Raw genomic sequence first — 16,021 nt, forward strand, 5'->3', positions numbered from 1 at the left:
TTCAAAGAAACTTGCTCTCCCTCATGCACAGATTTATCCCCTCTCGTGTTCAGTTGTCTTACCCTTCCTCCCGCCCTTGGTTCACTGAATCTTGTGGCGAGGCAGTTGTCCCGAAACAACTTGCCTTTGCCTCATGGAAAGCAAACCCAACTGAGGGCAATCTCAGCTCCTTCCATAAAGCTTGAAACAAGTGTGTATCTACCTCTCTCCCTCCTCCAATCCTGGTGACGTCTAATCAAATCTATTTCCAGTGTATGTTCCCCCTCCATCCCCTCCCTTACTTCAAATTGCCACACTGCTGATACCGCACGTGAAAAGGTTGAATGCCTAAACTTCGTGTCTGCATCGAAATCTTGTGTCCAAACCCCATCACTTTCTGTACCCACCTTACCCAGTCGCAACCAACTGTCCCTGGACTCTGTGTCCTTTTCTCCTGACAAGGTGGAGAGCTTGCTTTCAAACCTCGATTCAGATTCTGCAAACAATCCAGACGGCATCAGCCCACGTGTCCTAAAAACCTGCTCCTCTGCTCTTGCTCACCCTCTCTCTGTTCTATTCACACTCTCATTTGCCCAAGGTCATCTGCCATCTGCTTGGAAATCTGCTAACATCACTGCCCTGCATAAAAAGGAGCAAAAACAGATCCCTGCAACTACAGACTAATCAGCCTTCTCCCAATCATCAGCAAGGTTATGGAATCCATCATCGCTTCAGACATGAAATCCTTCCTCTTCTCCAATGGCTTGATTTCCAATCATCAATTTGGTTTCAGACAAGGTCACTCTACCCTGGATATGCTGTTTCTGCTCTCCGAACAACGGATGGAGATCCTCAATGCCGGACATGAGATATCGCATGCTTTTGACACGGTCTGGCACCCTGCCCTGCTCACCAAACTCTCTTCCTATGGTATCCAAAGCCATCTCCACTCATGGCTCGCAGACTTGATCTTCCAGAGGGACAACAAGTGTTGATCTTCCAGAGGGACAACAAGCGTTGATCTTCCAGAGGGACGACCAGCTTTGATCTTCCCTAAGGACGACCAGCGTTGATCTTCCAGAGGGACAACAAGCGTTGATCTTCCAGAGGGACAACAAGCGTTGATCTTCCAGAGGGACAACAAGCGTTGATCTTCCAGAGGGACAACCAGCGTTGATCTTCCAGAGGGACAACAAGCGTTGATCTTCCAGAGGGACAACAAGCGTTGATCTTCCAGAGGGACAACAAGCGTTGATCTTCCAGAGGGACAACCAGCGTTGATCTTCCAGAGGGACAACAAGCGTTGATCTTCCAGAGGGACAACAAGCGTTGATCTTCCAGAGGGACAACAAGCGTTGATCTTCCAGAGGGACAACCAGCGTTGATCTTCCAGAGGGACAACCAGCGTTGATCTTCCAGAGGGACAACAAGCGTTGATCTTCCAGAGGGACAACAAGCGTTGATCTTCCAGAGGGACAACAAGCGTTGATCTTCCAGAGGGAAAACCAGCGTTGATCTTCTAGAGTGACAACCAGCGTTGATATTCTAGAGGGACAACCAGCGTTGATCTTCCAGAGGGACAACATGTTCCCTCTTGCAGCATCCAAACAATTCTTCACCTTTTAATTCAGGTTTAACTGATTTAAAATCTATGAACAAACACTTCGGTGGAACGAACGTATGTCTATGACGTCATTAACATGCTGTGATGCCGTTTTCAATGTACACGGGGCCGAGCCGCCGAGTAGAATCGCCAAGGTGGTGGAATGCATACACGTGGAGGATGGTTAAGCCGGCTGTCTGTCTCAATCATGTATCTCTTCAATCCTTCATTTGTTACCTCGGTCACAGAACGTTGGACAGAGGTTACGTTTTCACCCCCATATATCTGTGAACAGGATATCTCAAAAAGCTGTGTACGAGTTGGTTCGGTGATGAGAGCAAGGTCATTCCATTTTGGTGACGATCCGGATTCAGATCCGACCTATCAGTCGTATTACCCTTTTGGGCGATGTATAAATGTTCAGAGGGCCGTTAGCACTTCCGGCGTGTTATTTTATACTGTATTTAATTTTAATACGTAGCAGGTTCTGATAACACAGACAATGGGAGGTTTGATAAGAATAATTAGAATGTCGCACAAACGCCCGATAATTGGACTCGCTCGGGTTTCACCTCCAAACCTCTTACCTGGCGAAGAATTCCATCTCAATCTGCTCGTTCGCACCAAACACTTGATGGTCGTGCGGGTGACGGCTTGGACGGCCATGTTCCACAACTTGTTGTGGTTTAGGTTGGCGGTAAAAACACAAATGGCGTGAGACGAGGCCGGACCGATTGGTGGGCAAGTTCGTGCCTCCACAGGTCACACACACTTCATGGTCTCCCCGGGAGGGTAGCGCCCTCACCTGGTTATCACGGTGTTGTACAAGCGAGGCAAGGTTAATCTAGTCAAACAGCTTCATCGGCCGTGTCGGCGAATTAATATAACGAGTCAAATCGTTAATCACGTGGTTTCTTGACTGGATAACTATCTGATCAACCAACTGCTTCATCGGGGTTATAAATGGTTTGTGTGGTGATAATTCCTTTCAGTGTGCTGGTTGATAATGATGGTGTTTAAACCAGGTAATGACCGTGTTTAAACCAGGTAATGACGGTGTTTAAACCAGGTGATGACGGTGTTTAAACCAGGTGATGATGGTGTTTAAAACAGGATATGAGTGTTTAAACCAGGTAATGACGGTGTTTAAACCAGGTAATGACGGTGTTTAAACCACGTGATGAGGGTGCTTAAACCACGTGATGAGGGTGTTTAAACCAGGTGATGACGGTCTTTAAAACAGGTAATGAGGGTGTTTAAACCAGGTAATGACGGTGTTTAAACCAGGTAATGACGGTGTTTAAACCACGTGATGAGGGTGTTTAAACCACGTGATGAGGGTGTTTAAACCAGGTGATGACGGTGTTCAAACCAGGTGATGACGGTGTTTAAACCAGGTGATGACGGTGTTTAAACCAGGTGATGACGGTGTTTAAACCAGGTGATGACGGTGTTTAAACCAGGCGATGACGGTGTTTAAACAAGGTGATGATGGTGTTTAAAACAGGTGATGACGGTGTTTAAAACAGGTGATGACGGTGTTTAAAACAGGTGATGACGGTGTTTAAACCAGGTAATGAGGGTGTTTAAACTAGGTAAGATGGTGTTTAAAACAGGTGATGACGGTGTTTAAAACAGGTGATGATGGTGTTTAAAACAGGTGATGACGGTGTTTAAAACAGGTGATGACGGTGATTAAAACAGGTGATGACGGTGTTTAAAACAGGTGATGACGGTGTTTAAACAAGGTGATGGTGTTTAAAACAGGTGATGACGGTGTTTAAACCAGGTGATGATGGTGTTTAAACCAGGTGATGACGGTGTTTAAACCAGGTGATGACGGTGTTTAAAACAGGTGATGATGGTGTTTAAACCAGGTAATGAGGGTGTTTAAACTAGGTAAGATGGTGTTTAAAACAGGTGATGACGGTGTTTAAAACAGGTGATGACGGTGTTTAAAACAGGTGATGACGGTGTTTAAAACAGGTGATGACTGTGTTTAAACCACGTAATGAGGGTGTTTAAACTAGGTAAGATGGTGTTTAAAACAGGTGATGACGGTGTTTAAAACAGGTGATGATGGTGTTTAAAACAGGTGATGACGGTGTTTAAAACAGGTGATGACGGTGATTAAAACAGGTGATGACGGTGTTTAAAACAGGTGATGACGGTGTTTAAACCAGGTGATGACGGTGTTTAAACAAGGTGATGGTGTTTAAAACAGGTGATGACGGTGTTTAAACCAGGTGATGACGGTGTTTAAACCAGGTGATGACGGTGTTTAAACCAGGCGATGACGGTGTTTAAACAAGGTGATGACGGTGTTTAAAACAGGTGATGACGGTGTTTAAACCAGGTAATGAGGGTGTTTAAACTAGGTAAGATGGTGTTTAAAACAGGTGATGACGGTGTTTAAAACAGGTGATGACGGTGTTTAAAACAGGTGATGACTGTGTTTAAACCACGTAATGAGGGTGCTTAAACTAGGTAAGATGGTGTTTAAAACAGGTGATGACTGTGTTTAAAACAGGTGATGACGGTATTTAAACCAGGTGATGATGGTGTTTAAAACAGGTGATGACGGTGATTAAACCAGGTAATGAGGGTGTTTAAAACAGGTGATGACGGTGTTTAAACCAGGTGATGACGGTGTTTAAACCAGGTGATGATGGTGTTTAAACCAGGTGATGACGGTGTTTAAACCAGGTGATGACGGTGTTTAAACCAGGTGATGACGGTGTTTAAACCAGGTGATGACGGTGTTTAAACCAGGTGATGACGGTGTTTAAACCAGGTGATGACAGTGTTTCATCCAGGTGATGACGGTGTTTCAACCAGGTGATGATGGTGTTTAAACCAGGTGATGACGGTTTTTAAACCAGGTGATGACGGTGTTTCAACCAGGTGATGACGGTGTTTCAACCAGGTGATGACGGTGTTTCAACCAGGTGATGACGGTGTTTAAACCAGGTGATGACGTTTAAACCAGGTGATTACGGTATTTAAACCAGGTGATGACGGTGTTTAAACCAGGTGATGACGGTGTTTCATCCAGGTGATGACGGTGTTTAAACCAGGTGATGACGGTTTTTAAACCAGGTGATGACTATGTTTAAACCAGTTGATGACGGTGTTTAAAACAGGTGATGATGGTCTTTAAAAGAGGTGATGATGGTCTTTAAAAGAGGTGATGACGGTGTTTAAACCAGGTGATGACGTTGTTTAAACCAGGTGATGACGGTGTTTAAACCAGGTGATGACGGTGTTTAAACCAGGTGATGACGGTGTTTAAACCAGGTGATGACGGTGTTTAAACCAGGTGATGACGGTGTTTAAACCAGGTGATGACGGTGTTTAAACCAGGTGATGACGGTGTTTAAACCAGGTGATGACGGTGTTTAAACCAGGTGATGACGGTTTTTAAACCAGGTGATGACGATGTTTAAACCAGGTGATGATGGTCTTTAAAAGAGGTGATGACGGTGTTTAAACCAGGTGATGACTGTGTTTAAACCAGGTGATGACGGTGTTTAAACCAGGTGATGACGGTGTTTAAACCAGTTGATGACGGTGTTTAAACCAGGTGATGATGGTGTTTAAACCAGGTGACTGACCCTAACCGTTATTATCCTTTTCTCACCACCACGCGTCAGTCCTCGTGCTCTTCCATTCAGTCTTTCAAGACAGCAGCCAATCATCACCTCGTGTTGTCGGACCTACTTCTTCCAAGGTCTTCTGTTTCCAGCTAACCCACACCCTGTCTACCTGTATCCTATCTTGTTCATACTGTCCACTAGTTCTCTTCTGCCTCCTCTGCCAGTATATCACCCTCTCAACGAGCTCTTGCAACACCATCAACAACCTACGTTATACAGTACTTAGAAATGAAGTTATTGTCTCCTCACATACAGCGTACGATGAGTTTCACATTAGTTAGCCATGTTTTATTGTTCATAACTTTTCCACGAGATAAAAGATACAATCAAATCAATTGGAGGAGAGGTGCAGCTGCCATTGTGATCATTGTGCTCTCATGTATATTATGAATTAACTTGTACATTCCATGGACATCTTAGCATCCTGCCTTGTAGAAAAAGGACAGATGGAATCTCAAGCCGGTTACGAAGCCGTGTAAATATTTGTGGCGACTGGTCATTCGCTGTCTACCTTTTCCGTCCGATCTGTGTCCAGCAATTGTGGGTAGCTCGTGGCAATGTGCCTACCTAACTTGCGGTACACAACAAGACGAACGGCGTGTGCACCGCATCGGGTGTTGAAACCCGACCTGCCATCACGTCCATCGGTACTTGGCACCAGGAAGGCCAGGGTGTATAGTGCAAGCTCCAGCTCGGGGCTTGTACCGATGAAACAGCCACCCACAGGCTTGTACACCTCCTTCCACACAAACTGTAGGCCTACGAGCTGGTCATGCTCTTCAGGCTGGAAAAGCAAACGGATACACAAAGCCGTTAGCGGGAAGAAAATGTTGTCCGAGTTTAGGTAATGCAATTTTATCTCGATATCTGGGATATGTCCACCATGTTGAACTACAGGAACTCGAACGACGTAACTGACCGTGTCTCCACGTGAAAGGTATCCTCGATAGTCAACAAGACCTCGCTTCTCCTGCAGGTAGAACTGGATCCAATTATGGAAGCCGATGACTTTGCGGCCACGCTTTGTCTCGCCAACAAACACATGTTCAAAACCACATGAATCTGGCCTGGTCATTCCCATGAGCACAGACCACGACTCATTCATTAAGCCTCAGGGTTCCTTAATCTCCAGCATGTTCTCATGTGTTACAAAGTATAAAGAAGAGAGTTCACGAATGAGCCAAATTAATTGATTTGCTCCATCTTAACTAGCATTGAGTGATCAAGAGAGCAAGGTGCATGAAACTTACCCCTCTCCAGATCCTCTGGTGTACAGTTCAAACCAGATGTCATAAAGTTGTTTCTTGAACTGGGAAAGTTCACCGGAGCAGAGATCTTTATCAGCAAGAAAACTGTGTAACTCCTGCATGGATGAGCACATTGATGTTCATACATGCTGAACATGGTTATGAATTTGGGGTTTTGACCCACTAAGAGTATGCTCTTATGAGCAGCTCACCGAGGCCGACACCAAAAACATGTTGATTGGGATATGGCTTGGGGTTAAATGGAAATAAATTACAATAGTTCTTTTAGAGTACATATTTAGCATAAGCGTATGTAATTAATGTACTGGCAACACAGGGTCTCATGAAGTATTTAGAAAAGCTCTGGTCCTCCCTTCCTCCAATATTTGTGTGTAAGCTACCATTTCCACACCTCTGTGTTTGAAATGGTTTTCCCCGATGTAATCTGTCTTTGTGTGTAAATTTCTGCTCTGCAATGCCAAAGGTCCATGTGGCCTGCATCAGAGCAGGACATGCGGGGCCACATGCGTCCACGTGTGCCTACATGGCTCACGTGCAAGCAGGACATGGGACACCATGCGACTACAAAAGGTGAGGGCAGTTTCCCACAGGAGAGCCAATGAGCACGTGACAGAGGTGTAAGGTGCCCCCCCCACCAGGGCTAGAACTATAAAAAGCCAATGGTGCGCTATGAGGGGGTAGTTGGTATCTGAGGATCCGTGCCTGACTCATATGAGATTTGTTACGTGCCTGACTCATATGACTCATATGAGATACATCTGCGGCTGTATGGACATTTTGCTCACTTTCCTGACGCTGATCCTGCTCACCGGATACTTTCCGCGATGGAGCCTCGTGAGTGGAGGAGGCCAATGGACCGACCATGTGCTTCGTGGTTGCAGCAGGTTGGTCGGCATCTCAAGGAGATGGGGATGGGCTAGGCATATGCCTGGTGGGGATGGCTAGATGGTGGCCCCTGGAGTACCAGCAGAAAGTGGACGCAGCGACGTGCTGCTCCGGCGCATGCTCCCATACCTGACCTGACCTGATCTGTGCATGAGGGTTTGCGACAGATAGCTTGTGTTTCATAGTTATAGTAAATCGAGGTATCGACTTCTACTCACCGCTAAAGGTTGATGACTTCGTCCAGTCTGAGCAGTGTTCAATAATCTGTTAAGCTTAAGTATGGGTGAATACTATCACAAGTTCAATAAAAATCAAGAAATGGCATATCAATAGTGGGCCAATTTGGCATTGTGTCCACAAAAAAACAAATGCTCTCTTTCTCTCCCGACTCCAGCTTAACTTATTAATGTTGATATTGTGAGCACGAGGGTTATATTTATTATTTATTGGTATCGGTCTGCTTCACCGCTCGCAGCTGTTTCTCTTCCTCTCTCCCTTGCCCATATTATTGTTAATAAATGCCTTTTTCATTAATGAGAATCTGTCACAGCTGTTGGGGAAAACTGAACTCCGTAAATGCATAAATCAATTGGTTAATAAACCCGTACGTGGGAAATTGGGAACAGTGCATTTAAGGTGCCATCAGTAAAAGCGGGTCACCGACAAAGCTCCGCTTGGCTATTCCTACAGTTGGCAGATTCATCACAGTTGTGCAGTCTTAACCCATTGATGCGTATGCAAATTACTAGTGGAAGTGGTGTGACCTGGGTTTTCACCCACCTGGTGAGCATGTTGGTCATTAGAGACCCATGACCATTACAATATCAAAGTGACAGGTTCAGCAGTTACTTAGTGTAGCAACCTGATCATTATCATTGTGGTGAACTAGAGCTGGAATTTAGTGAAAGCAAGCAAAGGCCCCCAACCTGCATAACTTTTGTCTTCATCACAGCTTCCAGGAAGTGGTTGTTCTCCCCTTCTTCTTGTGCCGTCACTTCCTCTGGGACTCCAGTGCAGTCTATATAATTATCGAGTAGGGCGATGAAAGCTGTCAGTGGGGAAAACAAAGCCTGTGAGAGTCGACTTTACATTCAACACGGATGATTTATGATGATGACGATGAAATATTCATAACCGATACACGTTTTCAGGATTAGAGATAGATGGGTCAGACATTTGAACAGAGGAGTTACACTTTCGTTATCTGGGGTGATTACCCCACGTACGCTGAGCGAAAAGCGGGGTTAAGCAATTAGTTCACGTCTGTCTGTCTGTCTGTCTGTCTGTCTACACTCTACAAACATTTGTTGATGATCAAGGAACAACTTCATTTCAATCGAATGTTATATTTTGGAGACTAATCGGAAAATGAAACCGTCGTTTAGCAATACTTTGCCTCTGAATTTGTCCCGATCACACGCGCGCAGAGAGAAGCGAGAAAACATTTTTTACTCTGTCTGTCTGTCTGTCGGTCCAGCAGTTAAACAAAATTGAAAATCATTCAAAAACAGGAAACTTACTGTTTTTAAGGACTTCATAAAGGATACAAACAACAGGCATGAATAACTAATGTAACGCGTTAAATAAGGTGGTGTCTAAGAAGTTGCATCAACGGCGGTAAACATCCCAAAAAATTTTTCTACAGCCTTGAAGATATTTATGTTATTTCAATTTAATCCTACACTTGAACATTGTTCAACGCAAATTGCCTCCTTGGCAATTCCAAAAACCTGTTTAGTAGTACTTGGAAAAAAATATTCATGTCCCGAGGGCAGAGTAACTACGAGAAAATCATGAGAATCGGCAATTCATGCTGTCTCATGCCCTCGGGGAAGTAGAACTGTTTGAGATTCTGTGTTCTGAAAAATACGGCGGCGCATGGTGCTGTTTGTTTGGTGCATATTTTTCTCAACGATTGTTCCAAGAAGAGTTGGCAGAAGGTTTGCAATTGCATGAATGCATGGATAAACCTCGATGGCAAATGAAACACGCATCTCAGCAGAGCATTGTCAGCTCTGGACTGCTCTGTTTGACCCAAGGGCTTTGTATGGTTACCATCACACCTGCTATGCAAAGTTCACAAACAAACACCAACATATATCAAGATCGGAAAGGCAAATCAAGAGTTTAAAAGACCATTCCCATGTCCTTTTTCTCTACACTGCGTGGGGTAAGGTGTTCTATGAGCTCTCTAGTCATCCTGTGCTCGCAAAGCAAAAAGCGGGATTAAGCAATCGGTAATGTACAGATGAACGTCGTACGTACATCGTACGTGTCTGCATTTTGTTAAGAGCATACATCGAAAACCTTTGAGTGAAAAAAAATGGAAACTTTAGCATATGTTACATGACCATGCGATATAGCGGTCACTCTTTTGAGGTCAACTTAGGCCAAAGGTCAACACAGGCTAATTTTCTAAAATCCTCAATTTTTCATTGAATTGACTAGAAATTTGAAGAGGATTTGAATATCAGGTCACTGATTTCAACCACAAACTATTTTTTGAGGTCAACATTGGTCAAAAGGTAAACATAGGCTAAAATTGACAATTTTCATCTGAATGACTTGAAATTTGAAGAAGATTTTCATATCAGCTCACTTAATTCAACCACCAATTTTTTTTTTTGAGGTCAAAATGTCAACATAAGCCTAATTTCTAAAATTTAGCGATTATAGTAAAAAACTAATAAATATATATATGTATATATATATATATATATATATATATATATATATATATATATATATATATATATATATATATATATATATATATATTGTTAAAGATTCAGCGACGGAGGGATTCTCAACCCACTCCGGCCGTCTCCGGGGTTATAACGCCATCTAGCTCGGCACAGGCCTTGGGTCACGTGTCTTCAATCGCGATACCAACGTACCCCTGGACCTTAACAGCTGGGGAAATAGACCCCGGTTACAGACTGGTTTTGTCAGATGCCGAGCGTTTTCTGCCAGTCTGTAACCATTTTGATTTTATATACCAATCGAACGGATCGTTTCTCGACGCAACATGAATTACTCTAAAGTGGTAACTTCATACGAATCAGCCAGATTTATTGGGGAACATCGGGGAACACAACACAAGCAAAATATTCATGACAATGTTTTTATCAATCTAAAACCCATTCTTAACTAGGGAACTACGGATTACAGGTTTCGAGGGGGTCCCTACCGAGATAAGCCTTAAACGACATGCAGACAAGACATAGACAGCATGCAGACAAGACAGAGTATTGGTGATGTTTCATGGACGAGAGGAAAGTGTCAAAAGCACGAATGTCGCTCGTAAAAAGCCGATGTCCACGGACTCGAGCCCCAAGCTCGAGCACGTCACGTGGCAAAATGGAGCTCGTCCTCCTTTGTCACACCGCCCACGCATGCGGCCTCCGCGTGTTCAGACCTGTGCGAGGTCGACTGCCCAGACCGTCAGGTCGATGATGGGTTTCAGCTGGTTTCTCACAAGGTCCAGCATACAATTCCAGGCCTGGCCTGTTCACCAGACAAGGCCAAATCAAGGCTCCAGGCTCCAGCAGGCCGGGTCCATGGGATTCCAAGACGTCGTCGAGCCGTGAGGTGAGCAGCGACAGTCAGAGGCTCCGTCGTTAGACGCAGTTTGAACCTGTCGATCACCTCCTCTCAAAGCCGACTCCAGACTCACACAGCAGCCAGGTCCTCTCAAAGCAGATTGCCGCCTAAACCTGAGGTTCAGTTTCCTCTCGCGGCAGAATTACCACTGGCTTTACTTTGTTCGCTCGCCTCGATGCCCGACTGCTCAACTCCGTCCACTCAGTTTCTTACTCTGCAGAATCACCACTGGCTTTTCTTCTTTCTGCTTTCCTCGAAGCCCGAGTGCTCAACTCCGTCCTCTGTTTCTTCACACTTTTTCTTTTCGGGGCGCGCTCTCCAGGCCACTTCCCCTCAGGCAACTGAGCGGGGCCGATCGTCCAGAGAGGGGAAGGAAGAAGAGGAAGCCCGCGGTACACCACCACCGCACGAACAATAAACAGCCTCTTACAACTCCCGACACACATGTAATGTCCATTTTACCGAACAGCCTGGCTAAACATGCATTTAATGGGGGATCTGGGCTAATCCTATATTTAGTAGCATACTAAGGGCCATTTCCATAACACGATACACACACACACACACACACACACACACACACACACACACACACACACACACACACACACACACACACACACACACACACTACACAGCCAAAAGTATGCGGACACCTCTTCTATCGAGTGGATTCGGCTAATTCAGGCACACCCTTTACTGACATTTGTATAAAATCAAGCAAAAAGCCATGCATTCTCCATAGACAAACATTGGCAGGAGAATGGGCTGTACTGAAGAGCTCAGTGACTTTCAACGTGGCACCGTCATGGGATGCCACCTTTCCAACAAGTCAATTCATCAACTTTCTGCCCTTCTAGAGCTGCCGCGGTCAACTGTAAGTGCTGTTATTGTGGACTGGAAACGTCTCGGAGCAACAATAGCTCTGCCATGAAATGGTAGGCCACATAAGCTCACAGAATGGGACCGCCGAGTGCTGAAGCGCGCAGCGTGGAAAAGTCGTCTGTCGGTTGCAACACACTACCGAGTTCCAAAATGACTTTGGAAGCAACGTTAGCACAAGCACTGTTCATCGAGAGCTTCATGAAATGGGTTTCCATGGCCGAACAGCAGCACACACGCCTAAGATCACCATGTGCAATACCAAGCGTCGGCTAGAGTGGTGTAAAGCTCACCGCCATTGGACTCTGGAGCAGTGGAAACGTGTTATCTGGAGTGATGAATCACGCTTCACCAACTGGCAGTCCGACGGACGAATCTGGGTTTGGTGGATGCCAGTAGAACGCTACCTACCCGGATGCATAGTGCCAATTGTAAAGTTTGATGGAGGAGGAATAATGGTCTGGGGCTGTTTTTCATGGTTCAGGCCCCTAATTTCCAGTGAAGGGAAATCTTAACGCCACAGCATACAATGGCATTCAAGACGATTCTGTGCTTCCAACTTTGTGGCAACAGTTTGGGGAAGGCCCTTTCCTGTTTCAGCATGACAATGTCCACATGCACAAAGTGAGGTCCATACAGAAATGGTTTGTCGAGATTGGTGTGGAAGAACTTGACTGTCCTGCACAGAGCCCTGACCTCAACCCCATCAAACACCTTTGCAATGACTTGGAACGCCGACTGCGAGCCAGACTTAATCTCCCAACATCAGTACCCGACCTCACTCATGTTCTTGTGGTTGATTGGAAGCAAATCTCCACAGCAATGTTCCAACATCTCAGGGAAAGCTTCCCCAGAAGAGTGGAGGCTGTGATAGCAGCAAGTGGGGGGGGGGGACCAACTCCATATTTATGCCCATGATTTGGAAGGAGATGTTGGAGGAGCAGGTGTCCACATCCTTTTGGCCGTGTAGTGTGTACACATATACAGGGTGTCCCAAAAAATACACAACTTTTCATCTGCAAAGAGGATGGTCATAACATATATTTTTAAAAAAGATATATGGCTGGATAGAAGGCTGAAAAGTTGAAGTTTATTGTACCAATTTCAAAATTACCCCCAAAATTTAAATTTTGTAATATATTCGTCGTTTTCTTTTAGACCACATGTTCAACGTAGGCTCCACGTTGTCCCATCACTACCTTCAAACGCGTTGTCATGTTCTCTATCACTTTGGGAAAAGTTTCCTGAGGAATGTTCTTGATTTCTCGGTGGATGTTTTCCTTCAGCTGATCAAGAGTCTGAAGCCTTGGGTTTCCTTAGATCCTGTCCATGAGATACCCCCACAAGAAGAAGTCTGGAGGAGTAAGGTCAGGGGAATACGGTGGCCACTCAACTTCTTCGTAGAGGGAGATAAAGCGGCCCTCAAAATGTTGGTTGAGAAAACGCCTTGTTTCCCTGGCTGTATGAGGCGGTGCCCCATCCTGCTGGAACCACTGGGTTCTCATCTGGATCAGGTTGTTTCTCCTATGGGCCTGAGTATGTAGCTCAGGCAGATAGAATCCGTGAATCATTTTGTGATAGTTCCTCTGGTTTCCCGTGCAAGTGCGTCCCTGGTCATCTTCAAAGAAGTATGGACCAATTATCCCATACCAACCAACCGCCACCCCCATGGTGACTTTGAGAACACATCGAGGCACCAGTTCAGTTGATGCATTACCAGGATTTTCAGTTCCCCAGTACCGAAAATTTTGCTTGTTTACCTCCCCGGACAAGTGAGCATGGCATTCGTCCGTCATGTGAAGTTTTTTGAGGGAGTCTGCATCTTCCTCCAACTTTCCTGAGAACCAATTTGCAAAGTCGAGTCGTTTGCGTTTCTGTTGATCAGTAAGCACCGTTTCCATTTGAATTTCGTATTGAAAGGCATGAATGTCTTAGCGAAGGATCCTCTGAACGGTGTTGTTATGAATGTTTGTCTCGGCAGAACGTCATCGAATCAATTTTTTTGGACTCTGAACGACCACCTGTCTCACCATTTCCACATTTTCTTCACTACGAGCTGTCCTCTTCCAACCACAGTGACCCTTGTGAAAGTCAAAGATGGTTCCCACATTGGTAAACTTTGCGATGGTGCACTTTATTGTCCGAAAGTTTGGTGCATGGCGCAAGTGGATACCGAAATGTCTCGACTAAAGACGTTGCACCTGTATGACACTTTTCATCTGGTGCCAAAGTTCAACAATTTTCGTCCGTTGTTGTACGGTCAGTCGTGGCATTTTTCTGGCGCTTGCTTGGTATCAAAATAAACTTCAGGGTCTCTGCAACAAGACATGAAGCATTAGTGACAAAATTACTGCTTTTTTAGGATCAAACGAAGCATTTTAAAAGTTGTATTTTTTTGGGACACCCTATATATATACATATATATATATATATATGTATATATATATATATGTACATATACATATATATATGTACATATACATATATATATATATATATATATATATGTACATATACATATACATATACATATACATATATATATATATATACATATACATATATATATATATATATTTATATATATATATATATATATATATACATATACATATACATATACATATATATATATATATATATATATATATACACATATACATATATATACATATACATATACATATACATATATATATATATATATATATATATATATATATATATATATATATATATATATATATATATATATATATATATATATATATATATATATATTTTGGGTCGCCGAAATCTTCTTCCTCTTTCGGCTTGCTCCCGTTAGGGGTCGCCACAGCGGATCAACCGTCTCCATTTCGCTCCATCCTCCACATCTTCCATTGACACTCCAACCACCCGCATGTCCGCCCTCACCGCATCCATGAACCTCTTCTTTGGCCTTCCTCTTCTCCTCCTGCCTGGCGGCTCCATCTTCAACATCCTTCTCCCGATATACTCCGTTTCCCTCCTGTGAACATGTCCAAACCATCTCAATCTACCTCTCTCACTTTGTCTCCAAACCGTCCTACCAGCGCAGTCCCTCTAATATACTCATTTCTTATCCTATCCATCCTCGTCACTCCCAACGAGAATCGCAGCATCTTTAACTCTGCCACCTCCAGCTCCGCTTCCTGTCTTATTGTTAGCGCCACCACCTCCAAACCATACAACATAGGTGGTCTCACTACCGTCTTGTATACTTTCCCCTTCAGTCTTGCAGCTACCCTTCTGTCACAAATCACTCCTGCAACTCTTCTCCACCCACTCCATTCTGCCTGCACTCTCTTTTTCACTTCTCTCCCACATTCTCCGTTACTTTGGACAGTTGATCCCAAGTATTTAAACCAATCCACCTTCCCCACCTCGACTCCTTGCAACCGCACCATACCACCACCCTCCCTCTCATTTACACACATGTACTCCGTCTTACTCCTACTGACTACCATTCCCCTTCTCTCCAGTGCGTACCTCCACCTCTCGAGGCTCGCTTCAGCCTGCTCCCTACTCTCCCTACAGATCATGATGTCATCCGCGAACATCATAGTCCATGGAGACTCCAGTATGATCTCGTCCGTCAACCTGTCCATCACCATTGCAAACAGGAAAGGGCTCAGAGTAGATCCTTGGTGCAATCCCACTTTAACCTTAAACCGGTCCGTCACCGAAAATTGGGTCGCCGAAATAGGTGACCCTTATTGTCAGTAATTCTGTCTTTGTTTGGATGTTTGTTCGTTAGTCATCAGCAGAATTTGTAGTAAACGTGGGCGGATTTTGACCAAACTCGTGTGGTAGGTACATCTTATGACCGAGTGCTTTGGAAATTGTGATGGTTGCTAGGGACGCTTTGGTTCCCTAGCAACAACCGAAAAACCTTCAAAATCGGTACCATTCACGCGAAATCAATTCCGAAAGCCATTATCCCACGTAGTGTTATGAAATTTGGCACGAATGTTCCACAGGTGATGCTCTATCAAATATATTCCGGTTTTTGTGATATATGGAATACTTTACCCGCAGTGCCCCCTACAATTAAGGTATGCGCGAAAATTGGCGAAAATTGAAGGCCCCCTAGCGACCAGGTGAGTGCATCAATACAAATGAAA

General features: G+C 44.5%; 1 protein-coding gene across 6 annotated transcripts in view; it reads right to left on the minus strand.

The window, feature by feature from the left end:
- The window catches only part of LOC147025528 (poly(U)-specific endoribonuclease-like), a 106,339-nt gene that overhangs the window by 33,959 nt on the left and 56,359 nt on the right, over positions 1-16,021 (minus strand). For all 6 annotated transcript variants that reach the window (XM_085886551.1, XM_085886550.1, XM_085886549.1 and 3 more), the window contains 4 exons: positions 8,318-8,439; positions 6,489-6,601; positions 6,158-6,305; positions 5,868-6,022 (listed from right to left, as the gene is read on the minus strand). In XM_085886551.1, the coding sequence (XP_085742677.1) occupies positions 5,868-6,022; positions 6,158-6,305; positions 6,489-6,601; positions 8,318-8,439 (538 nt within the window). The remainder of the gene's footprint in view (positions 1-5,867; positions 6,023-6,157; positions 6,306-6,488; positions 6,602-8,317; positions 8,440-16,021) is intronic.

This window comes from Eptatretus burgeri, chromosome 6, assembly GCF_056783735.1.
Source record: "Eptatretus burgeri isolate ZD-2024b chromosome 6, Ebu_testis_v1, whole genome shotgun sequence".
NCBI classification, from domain to species: Eukaryota; Metazoa; Chordata; class Myxini; order Myxiniformes; family Myxinidae; genus Eptatretus; species Eptatretus burgeri.